Raw genomic sequence first — 19491 nt, 5'->3', positions numbered from 1 at the left:
TCTCTCTCTCTCTCTCTCTCTCTCTCTCTCTCTCTCTCTCTCTCTCTCTCTCTCTCTCTCTCTTTCACACACACAATAATGCATAAGACAAGCACTAAAATACATAACTCTTGTCTCAACATAAAGTTATTATACAGTGTATTTTAATCCTACAGCCTTCTTGAACCTCTTGTATTTGATATCACACGCGTATGGTCTTAACTCTATTGGGTATTCAACCTTAACTTGTAAGTCCACTCTCCCCCATAAATATGTTATCAGTGCGGCTATTGGACACTCAAGTATTCCCTTTGGCATTTCTTGAACTGATTCGGACATCTCTGTTGATCGTTATCGTGCTTGACGACTGCTCCAGATCCTAGCAATGGCTGAAGCAGAATGGTGAGTTTCCCGCGCAAACTTGAGTTCGTTGCTCGAGTTACTGGGCCCCAAAACATGACGTCTTCTCTCCACCCGCGACGTTAGCTTGACACTAACAATGCTCGCGTTCACACTGGTCGACTTAGCCCAAACAGACGTCAGTCGTAGCGTTGACCAGACCACACACTAGAAGGTGAAGGGACGACGACGTTTCGGTCCGTCCTGGACCATTCACAAGTCGATTGTGAGAATGATTCAGTTGTAGCGTGATGAGTGTCTTCTGTCTTCTGGGAGATAAATACATTCCTATTCAGGCGGGAACCTAAATAACCGCATGAGTAATAAGTCTGAAGATAACCCCCTGTAAAGATAACTGAACAAATGCCACTTTATACACTCCTTCCATAATTATAACACAATACTTAAGCCTACCGCCCGTAGCACTAAAATGTGCAGAGTCACTTAACCAGTTGGAGGCAGCGCACTCCTGGATATCTTGCAGTATATTAGGCTATGGTGAGCCCATAGTGGACTTGTACCTGCCAGAGGAGCGGGGCTGTAACTGACTCTACACACATCCACCGCCACACTCTATCACTCTACATATTAGTAGAAAACACCGAGATTATTAATTCGCGAAATCGAGGACAGGAATTAAACCTGTACTTAGGCACTTCGAGGTTCCCCTCCCCCCCCCCCTCCCTTAGGTCTTGAACAGCTGCCTAATTCCCAGTTACCTAATGAACAAATCCACAAGGGCCGTGACGAGGATTCGAACTTGCGTCCAAGAGCATCCCAGATACGCTGCCTTACCTATTTACTGCTAGGTAAAGACGCATCAGATGATAACATGTCGAACAAATAATGAAATCAAACATTGGAGATCTCATCTATAATTCGAATATAAATATTATATTTATTGAAAAATATTTATAAACCATTATTTACATCAGTGTTACGTATAAGTGTATCTATCGGCTCTGCATACCATCTACTCTCTGAAAGCGCGTACACGAGAGCACCTATGGAGCAAGGGGCCATAGATCTGGTGTAGATAACATACAACATTCATACAGCCTGTATATAGTGTCTGTTAAACTAAATACACCTTCCACCTACACCCTCGCTTATTACACGATAACCACCCGTTATAATGCTCCTGTAATAATCATAATAATAATAATAATAATAATAATAATAATAATAATAATAATAATAATAATACTAACACCGTGTGCGTCTCCAACAGTGGTGGAGACGAAGGTGGAGGAGAGTGAGGGACAGACGGAGCTCAAGTCGTGTGAGGGAGGGGTGGTGGCCAACAGCAAGGCGGTGACAGCTGCTATCTCCCCCGCACCCACACTCCACCCCACCATCTCCCCCACGCCCACCCTCCACTCCTCCAACCCCTTCACAGTACCCAAGGGCGAGAAGGTGAGCCTAATGGTAGGTATTGACCCAGCTCTCATCGTTACCGTGTGACTGGAGTAATATTGATCCCATACCCACCCTTTTCTTTAGGCTATTTGTCGTTTTTTTTAACTTTTTAAATTAAATTAATCAAATTTAATAATTCGGTTTCCTTGATTTTTTTTAAACTTTGTAAGGAATGAATATATCTTAACACAATAATTTTGATTACTTTGGGATGAGTCTGGAAGCTTTAAGAGTTTTCTTGTTGATAATTTACATGGTCCTAAGACCGCTGTTATCTCATGCTGATTCCACAGTGCTGTTGTAGTCCTCGTCTTAACTAATGCTGTTATAAATATAATTGAAAAATGCTGTCAATGTTTATTGATCAAACAAATATCAAAATATAAATCGATAAAGAAATAAATGTACCTGCAGTTTTTGGGTGGTAATTTTGTGTTCAGTATTAACCTCATTTATTTACATAATAATTTATGGTGTTAATTTTGAGAAATGTGTTTTATAAACACGCTTTATCAAGACATTCAATAACGCCATCCGTAATGAAAATTGTAATTTAAACACAAAGTTAGAATGAATGGGGAAAAGATAACGCGAGTTTAGAACTATGATCTGTACTTTTGTGAGGCCTAAGATAGTTATCCCCGCTTCAAAATAACTTGGTTGTTATGTAACTATTATTAAGTAAATGTAATAATTTAAATGTGAGTTTACTTGCAAATGTGAACATTTAAGTATGAGAGTGCAAGTGTTTTAAGGGAGTAAGCGCGGTAGTGAAAAAAAAACCACACCTCGCAACTTACACACTCCAAATGTTTGAGTGCAACCTCCAGCTGTGAGTGCACTTAACACACTTCACAACGCACAGTATAGGTACCAGAAAAGATCAAGAAGATTTCAGTATAAGTTGCATAAAGTCTGACTTGCCAGTATCCTAGCCCTTATTGAACCCGTTAGAACGAAACATAGCATTTGACTACAATATTTTACGCATCCAAATAATTCAACGGAAAAAAATATTATAAATAACAAATATTTAAGTGAGTACATCCCGGTAATGTAGCCCATTAACCTAAACTAAGCTCGTACGCTAATATATCATGTGATCCCTCTCCGTGTCAGAGTGACTGCGCCGTGTCGCTGCCTTCAGCAAAGCCCAAGATCTGGTCCCTGGCTGACACAGCAGCATGCAAGACTCCGCCGCCCACGGGAGGTGTGGGCGGCGCGCCCGGCAGCGGGTGGCTTGCGGGCGGCACCACCTTCCCTCTTCCGCCTACAATCCCGCCCGCCCAACAGCAGTACCCGCACAGCGCCCGCTTCACACACCTCATGGCTGGAGTCAACACAGCCCAGTATATGGCTGGATACAGGTGTGTGTACTCTCTCATATGTATATATATATATATATATATATATATATATATATATATATATATATATATATATATATATATATATATATATATATATATTTTTTTTTTTTTTCAATACACGGGAAGGGAGTATATATATATATATATATATATATATATATATATATATATATATATATATATATATATATATATATATATATATATATATATATGTCGTACCTAGTAGCCAGAACGCACTTCTCAGCCTACTATGCAAGGCCCGATTTGCCTAATAAGCCAAGTTTTCATGAATTAATGTTTTTTCGACTACCTAACCTACCTAACCTAACCTAACCTAACTTTTTCGGCTACCTATCGTAACCTAACCTTTAAAGATACGTTAGGTTAGGTTAGGTAGGGTTGGTTCATATATCTAGGTTCGGTCATATATCTACGTTAATTTTAACTCCAATAAAAAAAAATTGACCTCATACATAATGAAATGGGTAGCTTTATCATTTCATAAGAAAAAAATAAGAGAAAATGTATTAATTCATGAAAACTTGGCTTATTAGGCAAATCGGGCCTTGCATAGTAGGCTGAGAAGTGCGTTCTGGCTACTAGGTACGACATACATATATATATATATATATATATATATATATATATATATATATATATATATATATATATATATATATATATATATACTCATTTTTAAGCCTACGAGAGCTTGCAAGGTGAGCTTTTATCTCCTGTGTCAAACTTTCAATCGTCGGTCGCCTATTGCAATGGCTGACAACCATCGTGCTACTTACCATATCTTCTCTTCAGACTGCGTGTGAATTTACCCTCAATTACTTTCACTTTTCAGCTCATTACACTTGCTCATTACTCTTATATTGAAGACTTGTGTAAGGAATCGTTCAGGACCCTGTATACCACTTATGTAAGACCAATCCTGGAGTATGCAGCTCCAGCCTGGAGTCCATACCTAGTTAAACACAAGACAAACTTACAGAAGAGTCAGAGGTATGCCACCAGACTAGTCCCGGAACTGAGAGGTATGAGCTACGAGGAAAGGCTAAAGGAGCTGAACCTCACATCCCTGAAAAACAGAAGAGTAAGGGGAGACATGATAACCACCTACAAAATTCTCAGAGGAACTGACAGGGTGGACAAAGACAAACTCTTTAGCACGGGTGGAACATGAACAAGGAGACACAGGTGGAAACTTAGCACCCAGATGAGCAACAGAGACGTTAGAAAGAATTCTTTCAGTGTCAGAGTAGTTAACAGATGAAATGCATTAAGTAGTGATTTGGTGGAGGCAGACTCCATACACAGTTTCAAATGTAGATACAATAGAGCCCAGTAGGCTCAGGAATCAGTACACCAGTTGATTGACAGTTGAGAGGCGGGACCAAAGAGCCAGAGCTCAACCCCCGCAAGCACAACTAGGTGAGTACACACACCGCTTTTCCATCTCCCACACTATGTACTATATATCGCACACCTAATATTTGCTCAGCTCAGAACATCTCTTAAGACCAATAACCATAGAAAATGTAGCTATTATTACACCAGGTATATTGTATAAGTTGCATTTTTCACCACTGCTAGTTAATGAGTGCCGCTCATGTCTCTTCTCTTGCTGCCACAGTGACGGAGTAGGCACCGACACCCCACCCCAGACGCCCCCCAACGTGAAGCAGGGTCAGCAAGGTCAAGGAGCAGGTCTGCTAGGAGGGTCAGCTGGCTTCCTTGGGGGTTCCTCCAGCTCTGGTAGCTACGGCGGCAGCATGAGCAGCGGCGGACTGTCCTCCTGTTCGCGCGGTTCCACGGCTCCGCTTCCGGCTCCGGGCGTGGGCGGCGCATCGGTCGGCGACTCCTCCATCCACCAGAGGTACCAGGGCGGGGGCTCCCACGGCGCCACCCACACCAACACCGCCACCTCCATCCCCAACACCGCCTTCACGCCCGTCTATAAGAAGTAAGTTCGCTCTACGGTATTTGTGTCCATTGATGCTCTTAGGGCTTACCGATTGGCTCGCCTAATTCTTAAACAAGGGTCAAAGGGGATGCGTTCCTGTCCTTAACTCGGACTCTCGGTAAGGAAACCTTAAGGCTGTTATCATGGCCTTGTCTTACTGGACTTCCAGTAAGGAATCGCATAAGCTAATCTCATCTTCTTGTCCCGGACTCTCACATAAGCCATACAGGTAATCCCAAAGGAGTGGATATTCTTATGACAAACCAATAGGCTCGGTTTCTACTGTTATACGTAGAACAGAATAATTAAGAACAACAACAAATAGACATAACGTCCAAAACACTCCTTCTGAGATGATGGGAGGGAGATAGGCAGGTACTTGAGTGGTCACATCAAGTTCAAGTTGATTGAGATAAAAAACATCCCAAAAATAAGACGGTCGGATCATTGAGGTAGTTGACCAGTGAGATCACTGTCACTCTGTGAGGTAGTTGACCAGTGAGATCACTGTCACTTTGTGAGGCAGTTGACCAGTGAGATCACTGTCACTTTGTGAGGCAGTTGACCAGTGAGATCACTGTCACTCTGTGAGGTAGTTGACCAGTGAGATCACTGTCAGCTCTGTGAGGCAGTTGACCAGTGAGATCACTGTCAGCTTTGTGAGACAGGCAGTTGACCAGTGAGATCACTGTCAGCTTTGTGAGGTAGCTGACCAGTGAGATCACTGTCAGCTCTGTGAGGTAGTTGACCAGTGAGATCACTGTGAGTCTCTAAGCTAGGGAGCGAACCACTCCGATTTGTATGAGTAATGTCAATGAATTAGTTAATGAATTAAACGGCACATTATGAGTCATGTGTGAGTCAGGCGGTACATAACAAATTGTGTGGACGTGTGTATTCACCTATTTGTACTTGCGAGGAGGTGAACTTCAGCTCCTGCCTTTAGAGAGCATTATAGCTCTCTAAAGGTGTTTGAATGTTTTAGTCTTTCTGTAGTTGAAGGTGCGCTTTTTTTTTTTAACACAGGTGGGTACAGTAACAGACGACTTCTGATTCCTGTTGAGTCAGGCTGAGAGCTTTTCCTTCCCTTAGCTCATGGTAAGCCTTACGTACTAGTTCCCCTGGAACACGACTCACATGGGTTAACAACCAGGCACTCAATTACTGCTGGGTAAACAGAGGCGAACTGTTAAGGATAGGAGGATAGTCCATTCATCCCGGCCAGGATACGAACCTAGGCCAAATCACATGCGAAGCGCAGGCGACTGTGCTACCACTGCGACACCAGCGACTGTGACGCATGTAGTGAAAATCCTCATATTCTCACCTCGAACATGGAATGTTGTCTTATGACTGTGCTTCCAGTTGTCACATATGTCGGATACTACGAAGTTTAGTTTTGTTTAGTTTGAGTGAGTATTTTGTAAGTTGTGATCAGGTTCTCTCTGGCTAGAGCTCTTTGCTGTTTAATTCCACCAGTGTATTTCTTTTTCCCGGTGTCTTAATACTAGTTATAGTGACTCAAGATCTGTCTAGTCCTTTTATGGTTTTTAGAGGGTGGGATCCATGCTGATACCGCATTCTCTGGTACTGACTTCAAGTAGGTGGTGAATAATGTTCTATGTGCTTTCTTTTTAGATTCTTGAAGACTGTTCTTATGTTTATTTCACTGTTCGATCTTGGGTTATGCAAGTGGGTGATGACCTGTGGGTGATGCAAATGGTTGGGTATAGGTGATCTTGGTTGGGTATAGATGACAGTGGTACTGGCCTCTTGCTTGGTCACCTCAGCTAGCTTCCATTGTTAAATATTGATATGCGTTTGCCACTGTGCATATGATGGCTAGTACTATATGAGTACTAGCCATATGATGGCTAGTACTCCGCTCTCTAGTATGGTATTGTAGTCATTTCGTTAATGGTTAGTATATGAGCTCACCGCTTCTCTTCGTGTCCCTGGTAATGTTTACACTCAACTCCTTAGTTACATAATGTTGGCTAGATTTATGATTGGGCTCCTTCCCATGAAATATTCACCAACCCTTCTGTTTCAGTATCGAAAAAGTTGAAACTTTCATTAAGTTCTTCCCATACTTCTTCATTCTCCATAAGACTAATATTCAGCCTCAGTTATTGTCATATTCGAGTTGTTGAACAGTAGATCCAGTCTTTTTCGTTCATCCTGCCTCTCCTTCATCAAGTTTCTTTGAATTTTTGCACAATAAAGATCCTTCCCCAGGGTGTCAAGTAGCTTTTCTCTTCAATTCTTATCATCATCATGTTATTATTCGTTATTATTATTGTTTGTATGATTATATTTAGCCAAGCTTTGGTACAGGCAACTCTTGCATCTGGAGCCTCAGTCACAACCCCGCTCCTGTGCCAGGTCAGTCCACTACGGGCTCACCATAGCCCGTGCTACTTGCAACTTTTGTTCCGAGTAGCTGAATCTTAAACAACAACAACAGCATCTGGCGCTTCTTATTGACTCACAACACCACTACATGTGTGTTGTAATTATTATTATTATTATTATTATTGTATGTGTGTGTACTCACCTATTTGTGCTTGCGGGGGTTGAGCTTTGGCTCTTTAAGCCTCTCAACTGTCAATCAACTGGTGTACAGATTCCTGAGCCTACAGGGCTCTATCATATCTACATTTGAAACTGTGTATGGAGTCAGCCTCCACCACATCACTGCCTAATGCATTCCATCCGTTAACTACTCTGACACTGAAAAACTCTGACACTGTGTGTGTGTGTGTGTGTGTGTGTGTGTGTGTGTGTGTGTGTGTGTGTGTGTGTGTGTGTGTGTGTATGTTTGCGAGTGTTTGCGTGCGTGTGTCAACCTTTTTTCGACATCCCCCCTAACCTTGTGTTGTAATTACAGCGCGCAGCAGGGCGGGCAGCAGGTACCCCAGCAGACGTCACAAATGGCGACCCAACAGCAGATGCCGTGCCAGCAAACGCCGCAGCAGCAGCAGCAGCAGCAGCAGCAGCAGCAGGTACAAGGTGGCCCCATCACAGCAGGACCCTACGTGTCGTGAAGGCAGTGTAATCAGCAGGTAGGCGAGGGACAAGTCTACGGCGGTCATCTACATGCGCCCCTCAGTGTCGGTACCGCAGTGGGAGGGGGTACCTTAATTACCATTAATAACACGGCATAGCGTACCGACACCCATTACTAGTCGGATTGCCCACGCACTTGCATTACCCGCGAGGTGGCTGCAGGAATACCTGAAGAGGAAGGCAGGAGAGAGAGAGACGAGAGAGAGAGACTTGTGTGTTGGATCTGGTGGCAGGTGTGGCTAGCGACACCTCTCCGGAGCCGGGGGACCGCGTCTCCGATACCTCACGCCAACCTCGTCCTCCACATACTCATTTGCATACCTTCTAGCGTCATTAGCGCCTGTAGTATGCCTTGCTCCCCCTGGCCTGGTCGTCTCGTGCGCGGTGACCAGCGCAGAGAAGTGTTTTCGAGGATCACTTGTGGGGGTGGTGTGTGAGCGTGCGGGCGACGGGTGGTGAAGCCAGAGTGCGTGGGAAGGGACGCAGTGCTCTCAAATGCTGGTCACTTGTCCCGAGGTTCGAGCGGTGATCGGCGTGAAGATAGTCTCATAACCCCAGGCTAACTCAACCACCGATTTTTCGCATTTCTTCACTTTATTTGGCCAAGTTTACGTCCCTCGCGTAATTCTTTCTTTTCTCTCTCTCTCTCTCTCTCTCTCTCTCTCTCTCTCTCTCTCTCTCTCTCTCTCTCTCTCTCTCTCTCTCTCTCTCTCTCTCTCTCTCTCTCTCACACACACACACACACACACACACAACAGACGCCTGCTGGAGGTGACGTGCTTAGTAACACACATAACTTAAACATCGTCACATTAGCTGAAAAATAATAAACAGCAGACTAACTATCAATCAATAAACACGATTTAAAGACTAAAGCTTAAGCCCTCCACCCAAGCAACTCCCGAAGGTAAATATAATGAAGGCTGACACGATTGTCTCACATATTTCTCACTTCCCTAGTTAGGTTGAAAGGCCTTCCCCCCCCCCCAATTCCCTACCCTCCCCTCCCCCCACAGTGCTCCGAATCCCTGCCACCCCCCCCCTCCCATGACAGGCCCCCCACAACCCCCAATCCCCCCCCCCTCTGCCCTTCCCCTTACTTAAGCAGGGATCACCAAGGAGACTAACTAGATCCACAGTTTAATTAAAAGAAATTGAATATCCCAATCCTTTTTCCTCTCGTCTACGGTAAAAAGATCGTACTGGATGGTAGCCGGGAACCATCACTGAATTATGCATAAAGGGGGTTAGGGGGGGGTTAGGAAGGATTGGTAGGGAGGGAGGGGGTAGGGGGGTTGAGGAGGCAGGGTTGGGGGTGGTAGGGGAGGTAGAAACTGATACGGGGAGGGGGGGGGAGGGGGAGGGATCCTTTGTTTGCACCGTACCGCGGTTAATTAGCGTCTCATGGTAGCGATTAGCAGTCACTTTTGTATATGCAGAGGGTGGCGAGTATGGTAGTTAGTGAGGGTGGCGAGTATGGTAGTTAGTGAGGGTGGCGAGTATGGCAGTTAGTGAAGGGTGGCGAGTATGGTAGTTAGTGAGGGTGGCGAGTATGGTAGTTAGTGAGGGTGGCGAGTATGGTAGTTAGTGAGGGTGGCTAGTATGGTAGTTAGTGAAGGGTGGCGAGTATGGTAGTTAGTGAGGGTGGCGAGTATGGTAGTTAGTGAGGGTGGCTAGTATGGTAGTTAGTGAAGGGTGGCGAGTATGGTAGTTAGTGAGGGTGGCGAGTACGGTAGTTAGTGAGGGTGGCGAGTACGGTAGTTAGTGAGGGTGGCGAGTACGGTAGTTAGTGAGGGTGGCTAGTATGGTAGTTAGTGAAGGGTGGCGAGTATGGTAGTTAGTGAGGGTGGCGAGTATGGTAGTTAGTGAGGGTGGCGAGTACGGTAGTTAGTGAGGGTGGCGAGTACGGTAGTTAGTGAAGGGTGGCGAGTATGGTAGTTAGTGAAGGGTGGCGAGTATGGTAGTTAGTGAGGGTGGCGAGTATGGTAGTTAGTGAGGGGTGGCGAGTATGGTAGTTAGTGAGGGTGGCGAGTATGGTAGTTAGTGAGGGTGGCGAGTATGGCAGTTAGTGAGCGTGGGTTGCCTAGGTGTTGATGGTGGGCGAGGCGAGCTCCATTCCCACCGGCGCATAAACTACATTGATTCTTCACTCTGATTGGCTACTCTCACTCCAAATACTGAACATTTATACAAACTGAATAAATTCGCGAATTTCTGCCACCCCTGAATTGTATTCAGTCCGGCTATACATTATTTGCACTGTATGACTGTGCTGTGATTATTAATCACTCTATTAATCTATACTGACTGGGGTGTGCTGATTACACTGATACCTAAATGTGCCGATTACACGTTAATACCTAAAGAGTTTAAATACGATTATTTATAATTTGTATAGAGAATCAGTGTAGCCAAACTAGCAACGCTAATTTATTACGAAGTATGGCTACACTGATTTATTACGAGGTGTGCAACACTGGTTTATAATTAATGTCTGGTCCGGTAATAACTGACAACTGATGGATAAAGATTAAGCCACCCAACAGGTGGCACGGGCATGAATAGCCCGTAAGTAAGCTAACAACTTACTAATTCAAATGTTTCACAGTAACATTCAGGACGCCACTATGGAGAAATTAGTTTATACTGAAGGAATCTGATTCACTTTACAAAGTGTCCTTTACCTGATGAAACGGGGCGGGGAGGGATTATTAGGGGGAAAGCGCCAAGCCATTAGACTATATAGCACTTGGAAGGCATTAGGACAAGGATTTAGGATGGGACGGGGGAAAGGAATGGGACCCAGCCACTTGGACAGTAGGGGATTGAACGTTGACCTGCAGGAAGCGAGACCGTCGCTCTACCGTCCAGCCCAAGTTGGTGGGTCAAGGAACTGATGAGAAATGAAGTATTCTATCGTTGGGAAACAGCGACTATTGTGTTATTGATTGATTGATGAAGGTTAAGCCACTCAAGAGGTAGCACGGGCATGAATAACCCGTAATATATATATATATATATATATATATTGTGTTATATATGAGCGACCAATAAGAATATAATGAGGAGGGAAGAAATAGCCTAAGCTACTCTTATCTTTACGGGATGAATTGTATTATCTCAGTTGACGTGAACTTGAACACAAGCATAAAAGAAACTACATAAAAGGATATGGTTCCTCTGTATCAAGTGGCTTAGTTTATTTTGACAAATTATACCGAACTTAGTATTCACCTAGTTGTTCTTGCGGGGGTTGAGCTCTGCTCTTTCGCCCCGTCTCTCAACTGTCAATCAATCAACTGTAACTACTAACTAATTTTTGTTTCCCCACATCCCCCCCCCCCAGGAAGCAGCTCCGTAACAGCTGACTAACTCCCAAGTACCTATTTACTACTAATTTACTACTAGGTAACAAGGGCATCAGGGTAAAAGAAACTTTACCCATTTGTTTCTGCCTGGTCCGGGAATCGAACCCGGGCCACAGAATTACGAGTTCTGCGTGTTGTCCGTTCAGCTACCAGACCTCTGTGGTCGCCACAAGGGTCTGGTAGCCACAGGGGCGACATTAGTAGTGTTAATATATTATGCTATCTTGAGGTTATCTTGAGATGGTTTCGGGGCGTAGCATCCCCGCGGCCCAGTCCTCGACCAGGCCTCCTTTTTGTTACACACCCCTAGAAAGCAGCCCGTAGCAGCTGTCTTAACTCCCAGGTACCTATATACTGTTAGGTAACAGGGGCATCAGGGTGAAAGAATTTGTTGCCCATTTGTCTCCGCCTCCACCGGGGATCGAACCGGGAACCTCATGACTACGAATCCGAAGCGCTGTCCGCTCAGCTGTCAGGCACCTGGATGCTGATTATAGTTACCCAATAGTTCTACTCTTTACACACGTGATTACGTGAATAGACCATTACTGACTCCTGTTCAGCAGGCTGAGAGTTTCCCCTTCCCACAGCTCGTGGTGAGTCTTACTCTACAAGTTGTCCACGGAACATTGCTCGCCAATCGGTTAACAACCAGGTACCAAATTACTGCTGGGTAAACAGGGGCGAACAGTAGAGGATTGGCGTGCAGTCAATCAACCCCCTGCCAGGACTGGACACCCTCCCCTGCCAGGGCTGGACACCCTCCCCTGCCAGGGCTGGACACCAGGGGGCCAGATTCACGAAGCAGTTACGCAAGTACTTACGAACGTGCACATCTTTCCTCAATCTTTGACGGCTTTGGTTACATTTATTAAACAGTTTACAAGCATGAAAACTTGTCAATTAACTGTTGTTATTGTTATAAACAGCCTCCTGGTGCTTCGGAGCTCATTAACTGTTTAATAATTGTAAACAAAGCCGCCAAAGATTGAGAAAAGATGTACAGGTTCGTAAGTGCTTGCGTAACTGCTTCGTGAATCTGGCCCCAGACCAATTCGCCGGCGAGGCGCGGGGCGAGTTGTGAAGACGACTCTTGAGTCGTTATATTAAAAGATTACCTTAATAATTATAATTTACTACAATGACGGGTTTAATTATTACTGTAATGACTGGTGATATTGATTGATTAAACTGATTGATCTTATTGGCTGATCCATCTGGTTATACTAATTATATTCACGTCTTCACCCTTGGCCATATTAGCATACGACGTTTCAAAACAGTTATTGTTGCCATTGTGACAATCGGATGCAAGCAGAATATTATACTACGATGTCGCACGATTTAGATAAGAGAGGCAGAGATGTATAGTATTATATGAGACATCTTAAACTGGATTAGATCCTCTACTTGGAGTGGATGAGCTACTACTTGCTTCTGGTAGGGTCGGCGTTCGATCCCCGATGGCCCAAGTGGTTGGGTTGGGTATGGTTCCTTCACTCCGTCCTCATATACCTTCCAAGTGAAACACAGTCACACTGGCTTAGCGCTTTCTCATAATTATCGCACCTGAATCTAGATCACCGTATGTTTACCGCTCAGGTAAACAATCAACAATAACAAAAATACCCAAGGGAGCCGGTCGGCCGAGCGGACAGCACACTGGACTTGTGATGCTGTGGTCCTGGGTTCGATCCCAGGCGAGAAACAATGGGCAGAGTTTCTTTCACCCTATGCCCCTGTTACCTAGTAGTAAAATAGGTACCTGGGTGTTAGTCAGCTGTCACGGGCTGCTTCCTGGGGGTGGAGGTCTGGCCGAGGATCGGGCCGCGGAGACACTAAAGCCCCGAAATCATCTCAAGATAACCTCAAGATATACCTTGGTAGAGACGCAGGCAGTGTCCTCCTCCTCCTCCTCCAGGGTCGCCTGTTTTATTGTTCAACAGATTGTACAGATAAATTAATATAAATTATGAAAGTACTGTACTGAAAGTACTTCAAGCAACAGCCTGGTGGACCAAACTCTCACAAGTCAAGCCTGGCCTCGGGCCGGGCTTGGGGAGTAGAAGAACTCCCAGAACCCCATCAACCAGGTATCAACCAGGTACTGTACGGCAAATTAGTTCTACGGTAATATCACAAGTTAGTAATATGACACAAATAATTTGTGTGGTGATATACGAAATTAGTTCTAGAACTATGACAAATTAGTTTCATGGGTATATGACTATATTCTAAATTACAATATGACATTAGTTACGTGAGAATATGTGAGCGCCTTTAATGTCTTGCGGGCTATTCATGCCCGTGCCATCTCTTGGGTGGATTAATCTTCATCAATCAATCTTTAATGCCAAAAACGACCAATTAGGTCTGACAATATAAATTTGCTACACGACATTATATACATATTAGTTATTTGGTAATATGAATATATATATCTTTGCCAATAAGAAATTTGTTTATATGACAAAGACAAATCAGATGTCGCTATGACACCTTATTTTATGACTGTCAAGTTACTGTCATGAATTTAATTATATGACAATGTGATAAACGAAGCTTGTAGCAACATAGCAAAATAATTCCATGAAAATTAGGCAAGCTATATAAATATATAATTGCATGACTATATCACTGAAAAAAACTAATTATATAAAGACAATTTTTGTTTATAGCTTACCGTATCTAATCCTAAATTAGTTATATAGTCTATGACTATATCAAAGAATTCTGATATCACAACACATGGCCGGTATGAGCGGCAGTCTCCCAATATGGGTCAATTCTGACTCAACTGACGCGTAATGGAAATCAGATCGTCCCCCGTCTGACCGTTGTTGGTCTTATGACCAATTGATGGCGGTCAAGCAGGCCGGAAAGGGTATTGATCCGTCGTCTGGGTATACCCTATCCATCGTCCTGGGATACCCTATCCATCGTCCTGGGATACCCTATCCTCGCCGTTGTTGTTGTGTGTGTACTCACCTAGTTCTCACCTAGTTGTGTTTGCGGGGGTTGAGCTCTGGCTCTTTGGTCCCGCCTCTCAACCGTCAATCAACAGGTGTACAGATTCCTGAGCCTATCGGGCTCTGTCATATCTACATTTGAAACTGTGTATGGAGTCAGCCTCCACCACATCACCCCCTAATGCATTCCATTTGTCAACCACTCTGACACTAAAAAAGTTCTTTCTAATATCTCTGTGGCTCATTTGGGCACTCAGTTTCCACCTGTGTCCCCTTGTGCGTGTTCCCCTTGTGTTAAATAGACTGTCTTTATCTACCCTATCAATTCCCTTCAGAATCTTGAATGTGGTGATCATGTCCCCCCTAACTCTTTTGTCTTCCAGCGAAGTGAGGTTTAATTCCCGTAGTCTCTCCTCGTGTGTGTGTGTGTGTGTGTGTGTGTGTGTGTGTGTGTGTGTGTGTGTGTGTGTGTGTGTGTGTGTGTGTGTGTTTGCTGTCACATTCAGCGGGATGTCTTAATTTGTGTTCTTCTGTGTTACATCAAATTGAGAAAATTCTCAATTTCTCAATTGAGAATTGACACAGATGAAATTCTCAATTGAGAAAATTCTCAAATCTCTATGAGAAAATTCTAATGCTGTTGAAGCCATTATAACATCACATTACACATGATAATAATAAATAAAATAGTAACAAAATAAAAGTATCCAGAAATAATAATAATAATAATAATAATAATAATAATAACAACACTAATAATAACAGAAATGATGACATTAATAAGCCGAGAGAGTTTCTTCCTCTCCCACAAGGACATGTAAATATAAGGTGTTGTTACTGTCCGATAACTGGTCATTACTTCCTGAGTTACACAACAAAATTACCGACACAGGATGCTTATTAACTCATCATTTATATTAAGACTGGCGGACACAGAGGATGTTGGAATTGATGCAGTGAGCGGTTGAGTAAATGGCAAATGAAGCCAGGGTGGGCAGCCAGGGAAGCCAGGGCAAGGGAATTCAAGGTAAGCGAAGGCAAGGTAAGGGAAGCCAAGGAGGGAAGAAGGAGCAAGGGCAAGGTGGGCAGCCAGGGTAAGGGCGGGAGGAGGAGGAGGAGGAGGAGGGCGAGGAATAAGGCAAGACATAGAAACGCCTTCTTGAGCACCAACTATGAAGCTCACTTTGAAAAATAAACAAAACCCGAGAAGAAGACAACCACTTTGATTGAAGAAATGAGTTATCGCGACGCTCATCTCCATCGGACGGGTTCAGATTGTCTCGGACAGTGGCGTGCAGCTGTCGCCTCCCCCGAGCGGTGTCTAGCGGGACGGGGCGCTCCGTTCGTCACCCATCCACCACCTTCTCAACTGTATAAACTCCCAGTATAATTGTTTTCCCGAGGTGAGGGCCAGTAATAAAAGGTCATTATACGAAATTATTTGTATACTGTGATCCCCAGGACGGCGTCATTTGCAGGGCATTATCGAGCCCATAAAGCGGAGGAGCGGGGCGGCGGTGTTGTCAGAGGCTGACGGCTAGCAGTCATATCTTGTCTCAAGAGTCATCAGCAGTATTAGCTTTGACTGTAATGAAGAGCAATCGTTATGACATTCATTATCGCCCGGCCCAGTGTAATGAATACAAGGCGCTGCAGGCTGGCAGTGTGGAGTGGGGGGGGGAGGGGGAGAGATGAGTGGCTGTGATGGTTAGATGGGAGGGATTGGGGGGGGGGGAAATGAGGTTAGAGTGATGGGAAAGAGATGGAAGGGACGTATGGATGACGGCGTTAGTTAGTCATTTATTATGCACCCCATGCCCTACAAGGCAGTTTACATCTGTGTAGAGTGACGGCGGTGAAGGGAAAATGGAAGGGTTGAGGATAGTACGGAGGGGGAAGGGGGGAAGGGGTGAGGGTTAGGGTAAGAAAAATAGTGCACAAGAAAGATAGAAATATAGAAGATCGAGGAAAGGATGATGGGGGTTAGAAACGGTAAGTGAAATGGGAAACCATTTGACTTACCGTTTCTCTTTCCGAAACCGAAACTCTTTCTCACCCGCGTCTTGTGAAAGACGCGGGTGAGAAAGAGGAGAAACAATACTGGGATAGAAAGAGAGTTAGTGGACTGGTGAAGGGAAGGGAAGCGGGAGAGGGGTGTAGAGGTATGGAAGGAATAGGGGTGAAGGTTAGTAATGTGGGAGGAGGCGGCGGGGGAGGGGGTGGGGGAGGTGGCGATGGGAGGGGAGGTGGCGATGGGAGGGGAGGTGGCGATGGGAGGGGAGGTGGCGGTGGGAGGGGAGGTGGCGGTGGTTTAAGACGAGGCCACCGGCCGGTACTTGTGCCTAAGGTATAATAGCATTTGTTTCATTGTTTCTCTCTCTCTCCCAGAGACATGCTGCTGGCTCAGCGTGCCGACCGCTATTAGCAGGAAAGGGGGGGTCATTTCGGTAAATATATCAAGTGACGTAGTTGAGTAATGATTTATAGGTTGTATTAAAGATGTTGACAGAGAAAGAGAGAATGATGTTAGTGAAACATCTAACACAGCCGTCATGATCTGCGACAGATACACACAACTGCTCTGTTCATTTATAAGTCTCTCTCTCTCTCGCTCTCTCTCTCTCTCTCTCTCTCTCTCTCTCTCTCTCTCTCGCTCTCTCTCTCTCTCTCTCTCTCTCTCTCTCTCTCTCTCTCTCCAGAACGCAGGCCACCCACCTTTCCCCCAGTGTTCCTTTACAATGCTGTCCCTCCGTAACATCGTCCTTCCAAAACGTGTTCCTTTCCGCAGCTTCATACAAATCTCCCATCCTTGTTCTTCAGTTCGTCGTAACCCCCCCCCCCCTCCCCATTCCATATTACGGACGATGCGTCGGTGCGTAACTTGTGTCACTGGAGAGTCTCTAGGCTCACAGGTGACAGAGCAATAACAATGCTTCCTCAAGAGGTGACACCGTAATGACTTGCTGTGCTTACAACTTCCTGCGTCAGGAGTCTCAGTTTAGTTATAAATTATTATATCACATCATATTAGTTTTGTGATAATTGCTATGATTTCAGTTTGACAACTAGTACTCGCGTTGATTATTCTAATTAAATGAATACCAAGATGGTACTTTTTGATAGCTCAGAAATTATCGCTCGGCATCATAATCCTCATAAAAAAAACGTTTTATAAGTAATTTCTGAAAAAAGTACACCTGGAAGTTCAGCAACCTTCCAGCCCCAACTGGTTCCAGGAATCCAGAGTTAAGGGCTGTTATTTCCAGTAGTGGCTAGGTTGTTCTTAAGGGCGGCGGCTTGAGAGTGGTCTCATGCCAGCTGGCTGCTTGGTTAGCTAGAATTAACGATTTCCGAGGAGCGGCGTCAACCGGAGTTTGAAATGATGAATCTTGAGCGGTGTTTGAGTAACAGATCGGTCACACGGTAGAGGCGCGCCTCCTTGACGTTAGTGGAGTGGTGGCAGCGCAGTCGACGCTGGCGCTGATGCCAGTCAGTTACACTTGGGACCGGCTGGTGGGTATTTACTCTTTTTATCTGCCGAATCGAGCTATTAGCTCTTGGACCCCGCCTTTCTGCCTGTGTGTGTGTGTGTCTGGGAGATTACTTATTTGTACTTAACAGAATAGTGTTTAAACTCGTAGTGTCCCTTCTTACTTCACACACTCTTCAAGTTGTGTATTTTGAGTATCCACCACGCCCTAGAGTGCGTGCCATAGTACATGTAGGCATGCGTAGGAGAATGGAACAGAAAGATCATATGTGACTGTAATGGAGTGACTTACATGGAATAAAACAGCAACAGTTTCAGTGTTAATTCGTATTATTCTTTCCACAGGCTGTTGATCCCAGTGTTTGGGGCGGCACGATGGGCAGCACACTCCTGCTGGTAGAAGACACGCAAGACTATCTCCAGCAGCAGTAGAAGGAGGGGTGGGGAGCAGCAGGAGGCAGGAGCGGGGGATCCATCATTGCGAACCGTCTCGTTTGTGAGTCAAATGAGACGTGTTGGTCAGCCGCGGGGCTCCCCGGGGGGCGCGGCCACGCCGCGGGCGGGGCAGGGGAAGAGGGGGTGGTGCCCCTCCCGCCCACGCCAACAGGCACCAAGGGCGACGCAGCTTCACACTAGCCTTCGTCCAGCAAGGAGGCTGACAGCTGCAGGAGCGTGCCCGGCTTGACCAGAGTCCCTCCCTGCTGCCCACTGCCTGCCTTCATCACCGCGGGCCCCCGCCTCCTTGTGCTCCCCGCTGTCTCCCTCCAGCCCTCGTCTCATCTTGTAAAATACAAAAAAAAAAGAGAAAAAAGTCGCACAGCGGCACGGACCTTGTTACAGCTGCATTCCTGGTCTTCGGAGAGGCATCCAGCTGCATATAATGCCTCACCCTTGGAGTCTCACACCCCCACAGTGCCCAAAAAGGTGTTTCTTCACTGTAATGAGAGTGGTACATGAGCCACGGGTCTTAAAGTTGCAGTGGTTAGTGAAGTGCAGTGGGCGTTCTGCTGTAGACTCGAGCACTAAACACAGTGAGCTGTTGTTAGTGCAGCTGTAGTGCCAGTGGAGCGAGGATAGCACCCTATGATGGTAGGAGGCAGCTGGTGCCTTAGGGGTCCCAGCCGTTTCCAAAATGACCCCTCACAGCCAGCTAGTACTACCAGTATGTTGTTCTAAGGACAGCGTCTTATATAAATATATATTTTCGCCCCCCCATGTCTTAGTCTTCAACATAGTTGAAGTTGCTGACGCAGAATGTGGACAAGGTCGTTCTTTACGTGAACAGGGCCAGGGCCGCCCTGTACCTGGACAAGGCCGGCCTGCACCTGGACAAGGCCGGCCTGCACCTGGACAAGGCCGGCCTGCACCTGGACAAGGCCGGCCTACACCTGGACAAGGCCGGCCTACACCAGGACAAGGCCGGCCTACACCTGGACAAGGCCGGCCTGCACCT

At 45.5% G+C, this 19491-nt stretch overlaps 1 protein-coding gene across 3 annotated transcripts in view; it reads left to right on the top strand.

The window, feature by feature from the left end:
- LOC123749551 (homeobox protein caupolican) overlaps positions 1 to 19275 on the top strand; it is a 258164-nt gene extending 238889 nt beyond the window's left edge. For 2 of the 3 annotated variants that reach the window (XM_069338693.1, XM_069338690.1), the window contains 5 exons: positions 1610 to 1806; positions 2917 to 3164; positions 4813 to 5142; positions 8033 to 8147; positions 18384 to 19275. In XM_069338693.1, the coding sequence (XP_069194794.1) occupies positions 1610 to 1806; positions 2917 to 3164; positions 4813 to 5142; positions 8033 to 8147; positions 18384 to 18470 (977 nt within the window). In that variant the 3' untranslated portion in view covers positions 18471 to 19275. Of the gene's footprint in view, positions 1 to 1609; positions 1807 to 2916; positions 3165 to 4812; positions 5143 to 8032; positions 8208 to 18383 lie in introns of all 3 variants that reach the window. The other variant, XM_069338692.1, reaches the window with a different exon arrangement.
- Positions 19276 to 19491: the final 216 nt, after the last annotated feature.

The sequence above is a fragment of the Procambarus clarkii genome, chromosome 40, assembly GCF_040958095.1.
Source record: "Procambarus clarkii isolate CNS0578487 chromosome 40, FALCON_Pclarkii_2.0, whole genome shotgun sequence".
In the NCBI taxonomy this organism is placed as follows: domain Eukaryota; kingdom Metazoa; phylum Arthropoda; class Malacostraca; order Decapoda; family Cambaridae; genus Procambarus; species Procambarus clarkii.
This window is presented reverse-complemented; position numbering and strand designations above follow the sequence as displayed.